Raw genomic sequence first — 4,810 nt, forward strand, 5'->3', positions numbered from 1 at the left:
CACTTCTCTTTCTTGTTCTTTATTCGTGTGTCATAAATTCAACATGGTATCAGAGCAGGTTTTATGGCATGTCTTTTTTACTCTGCATCTTGGATCAGAGCAGGCTTCCTCATAGGACATGTTTCTGCAATCTTGCTTTCGTAAAACTTCATCTTCATCTTCCTTCTCCATTAATTCATAATGGCTGGAGGAAGTAACTCTATCTTCAGCTCCTTCATTTTCTCAGTTCATCCCATACCATATTTCAACATTATTTCCATCTATCTCACTCATTCAAATCAGAGTCATTATCTGATTTCTTCTTCTTTCATTTTGAAGAGAAATCAAGTTCGAGGTCATACCTCAATCATTCCCGATGAGGAGTAAGCTCAAATCGGAGTTTCTTTAGTTTCTGATCTTTGAACTGAATAAAAAAACCCTTGGAGCATTCTCCATGTTTTAGTTCAAAATCAAGTTATAATCTTTCCATCCATTTCATTTTTGGAGGAGAGATTTGTTTAAGAGTTCATATCTCCACATTTCATCTTGGCCATTTTTGATTTCTTCTTTTCATGGTGAGAAGAAATATGTTTTCCATAGTCAAGGTCTTATTCTTCATCTTATTTTAGAGGAAGTATCGATATGAGATTACATTGTAATCTAGTCATTTCTGATTCGCTTGGGTCATTTCCCAAATTTATTTTTCTCTTTGGTTGGCGAATATATTTGATTTCGACCCCTCTTATTTCCTTGCCAATGGGGCTCGGCTGATTAATCCATATTTTCCATTCTTGACACTAGTATTTTCCTTTGCACTAACTCAGTTTGATCACCTTTAGTTCAAACTTGGTTATGCGGTTTCCCTCGATCGAGCTTGAGGGGGAGAATTAGAGCAATAAGGTGTTTATGAGCTGCATGGTTATGTAGGGGATGCAAGCAGTGCTGCAGACCTTACACATAAACAAAGTTGTTGTCTCTTTTGTCATTATGATTTCTTCATCATTCCTTTGGAGAAGAGATCGGTTAGGAGGTCATACCTCAAATCATTTCCGATAAGGAGTAGATCTAAGTCGGTCTAATTATCTGATTTATTCTTCTATCATTGGGAGAGAAATCTGTTTGAGTTTTTTCATATAATACTCCTCATTTGTTCATTGTTATTTCATGATTTCCTCTTTTCATTTTGAAGAGAAATCAAATTCTGCTATTTCCATCCCATTCCATTTTGGATGAGAGATCAGTTTAGAGTTCATAACTCCTCATTTCATTTCTCCTTTGCCAATTTATTATTTCTTCTTTTATTTTGAAGAGATTTATTGTCCATAGTCAAGATCCGATTTCTTCATATTTCATTTGGATGAGAGATATGTTTAGAGGTTTTATTTTAACCTCATAATTTTTGATGTTGTTGGTTTCAATCAGATTTGTTCTTTTTCAGTAAGAAGACTTGGGTCATATCCCAATTTAGCTTTAGGGGGAGAAATTTTGAGCATGCAACCATTTGAGCAAGCAAAACTGTGCTTTGTTTTTCTGGAATGACCTTACTGCACTCAAACCAAAACTGAGATAGACTCTAACCTCCGAATCCAGTTCTATAAAAAGGTACGAAAACTAGACACATAGAGCTTTCCCGGCATATGTGGCTCATGCTCTCAAGTTGTCGGAGCATAAAATGGGAGCCACCCAAAGTGGACGGACAAAGCTGCCATAATTTGTTTCGCTTATTCCCATCCATCCTCTCATCCATAACTTCCTTATCCATACTTGGAGATTTTTTGTCAAGTTCGGCTATCGTTTTCCTTTCAGCCTTCCCTTGAGGGGGAGTATTGAAGATATTGGATGTGTGTGTGAATTGAAGGATCAATTGGTCCACATCTATGTATTGCTTAGTCCACATTGTGTGCTCTTATCTTGGAGTAATTCTAGACATTAATTCTCGTTTTGTGTATATATATATATATATATCAGTAGTTGTAGTTTTGCTTAACTCATTAAATATATGAGAAAATTTATCTCAACTTCTCTTTTTTATTCTTCATTTGTGTGTCATAAATTTAACAATCTTCATTGCAGCTGTCACACTATTTGGATACGCGTAGAACGCAACAACGACAAGATGTGAGCTCCTCCACTCATTTCAATCTCCAGCAACCAACATTGAATCTAAATTTACAAAATATCCGATTACTTTTGGGGAAATCGCAGATTCTTGCCCAATTCAAACAGTAAGTTGATGACGAGGAGTTTGCTGTAAGGATTTGGTTGGCACAATCGCAAAAATCTTGTATACTTTTGAACTTATTTTGTAGAGCAGATTAGGAATAAGCTAGGTGGATGGGACTATTGAAATGATTGATTTAAGGAATGTGAACGTTCTAACCAGTTTGGTCTGCGAGAGCCTGCGTATTACTTTGATCTTCGTGTACGTAGCTTTTTCGGTGCTAATTAACTATCGTGCTAAAGCGTTTGGCTGAGTCCAAACAAGCCCCAAATGGGAGAGAAGAAATGGAATAATTATGAAGAGAATTACGACTCGGTCATGGGCTTGGACCAATTTTCTTATCCTGGAATAATTATCATCGATCAATTTGATCGACAAATTTATCTTAATTCAAAAGTGACATAAAAAAAATAAAGAGATAGAGTGAGGTAAAAAATAAATTTTAATAATAATCTGTACTTATCAGCCTTTTTATGTGAGTGAAAAAGTCAAATAGGAATTGAAAAAAGAATAAGGTACACAATCATTTAAGAAGTGCAAATAGAACCCATTTTGAAAAAATTTCTATGCATCGATGCAATGATCCAACATACATTTATCATATATGTAATTTCAACCATTGATATTAACTCTATTTGTTAATAATCAAAACGCGTAATAAATGTGACTTAGCTAACTGTCTATTGAACTAATTTAAGTGCATTTTGGTGCTTTGAATCGTCTTTGATAACAGAGGAAGGTCGTTTTTTTATCCCCTCGAAAGTGGTGGAATACTCTGTTCATTCTTGAAAAAGTTATGAGGATCAACCTCAGTTTTCACTCGGACCACTCTATCAAAATTATCTTTAAAGTACATGCTTCCATAAACCCTAGCAGTTTCGACTTTAGTCTGACTATTACCCGTATTGGCGCCAAGGTCAAGATCCCTATAATTTAGGAACGCCTCTCTTGGGTTCTTTGACACAAATGGAGTCATCTCTTGATACATTTTGCTAATCAAGTCGAGGTAGCGGCGGGCTGTCTCAACCTTGTCTTCTTTCCAATATCCTAAATACTGGATCAAAAACAAGTTTCCATCCCTGTGAGGGAATGGAGTTTCCGACTCCGATATCTCGCTCATTCTTCCACCATAAGGGTTCCATTCCATGTAGAGTTTATCCAGACCAGACTTTAGCATCAAGTCCAGTATGGATTCTATTCCATGTTTTGGAATCGGCTCTTTCACATAGTCTGACTTGCTCTTGAAGAAATCTGGTGGCCCCATTGGCCTATCGAGCAGAACACCTATGGGAGTTCCAACTGGGTGATTACCCCAGAACACAGTGGATTCTACCCAACTCATTTCAGAGCAATCATTTTTCTGCAGATCCAATTCTGGAAATCTGTGATTGATCAATGAAAGAAGCTTTTTACTACCTCCCAAATAATGACAAATGAATGACACTTCTATCGCCAACTTACCTGAAGTACTATTTTTCTGCACTTGAAGCATTGCTCTAACGAAGATCCTTTTAGGGAGCTGAGGCGCTACGGATTGCCACCGATAGACTATATCCATAGCGCCTTGTTCCAAGTTTCGTTTAACATTGAACACAGTCACTCTGGCTGGAACATGAACCAGTTTGATCTTCCATGCAAGAATGACTCCAAAGCTTGCTCCACCACCTCCTCTAATGGCCCAGAAATGGTCTTCTCCCATTAATTTTCTATCAATGATCATACCGTTCACATCAACTAGCTTAGCATCGACAACATTATCCACTGTGAGTCCATATTTTCTCATCAAAGGGCCATAACCACCACCACTAAGATGGCCACCAATACCAACAGTATGGCAAACTCCAGCAGGAAACCCATGAACATTGCTTTTGTTGCCAATATTGAAATACAATTCGCCAAGAGTTGCTCCAGATTCGACCCAAGCACTCTCGTCTGTTAAGTTTATATCGACGGATCTGAGATTAGACATGTCAAGCATGACAAAGGGGGTGATACTTGACACATACGATAGACCCTCAAAATCATGGCCACCGCTTCGGGTTCTTATTTGAAATCCATGTTGTCGTGCACAAATGACAGTCGATTGGACATGAGATTCATGCTTGGCTGCAACAATCGCCAAAGGTTTTGGTGTTGTGGGTGTGGAATATCTGCGGTTTCTAATGTATGCCAAGAGAGCAGATTGAAAAGAGTTGTTTTGGTATGTGAAAATGGCTTCAGGGATTGGGGAGGTGGAGTATTGGGAATGATTTGCAAGGCAGTGGACAAAGTCATTGAGAATTGGATCGCAAGTTGTCCTTGATATTGAAAACGAAAGGATTAATGTCAGAATAGAGAGCAATAGAACCCTCATTGTATATATCTGGATGTTCAAGAATCTTGTCCATGACTAGCAGTGTTCGGGTCTTTTTTTTATATAATAATGTGAAATCATAGTCATTCCAAATTGGTGCAAGATATCTTAGGAAGTTGTTAAAATTTGAATTAGTTGCTATATATATATATATATATATATTATGATGTGAATCTTTTGATTTGATATGAGATATCTATATAAGGTTCATTTGCGTTGTACGTTGATTCACTGAATCGATTGACTTCGTGGGAAAG

The 4,810-nt window shown here is 37.3% G+C and overlaps 1 protein-coding gene across 1 annotated transcript; it reads right to left on the reverse strand.

The window, feature by feature from the left end:
• Window positions 1-2,948: 2,948 nt before the first annotated feature.
• On the reverse strand, window positions 2,949-4,562 carry LOC126786900 (berberine bridge enzyme-like 4). The gene has a single exon (XM_050512862.1). The coding sequence runs from the start codon at window positions 4,551-4,553 to the stop codon at window positions 2,949-2,951; it is 1,605 nt and encodes a 534-aa protein (XP_050368819.1). The 5' UTR covers window positions 4,554-4,562.
• Window positions 4,563-4,810: the final 248 nt, after the last annotated feature.

Source organism: Argentina anserina, chromosome 3, assembly GCF_933775445.1.
Source record: "Argentina anserina chromosome 3, drPotAnse1.1, whole genome shotgun sequence".
NCBI lineage: Eukaryota > Viridiplantae > Streptophyta > Magnoliopsida > Rosales > Rosaceae > Argentina > Argentina anserina.

Excerpts from the sequence above, each read along its gene's own strand:
- LOC126786900 (XM_050512862.1), bottom strand. The coding sequence starts at position 4,553 with ATGAGGGTTCTATTGCTCTCTATTCTGACATTAATCCTTTCGTTTTCA.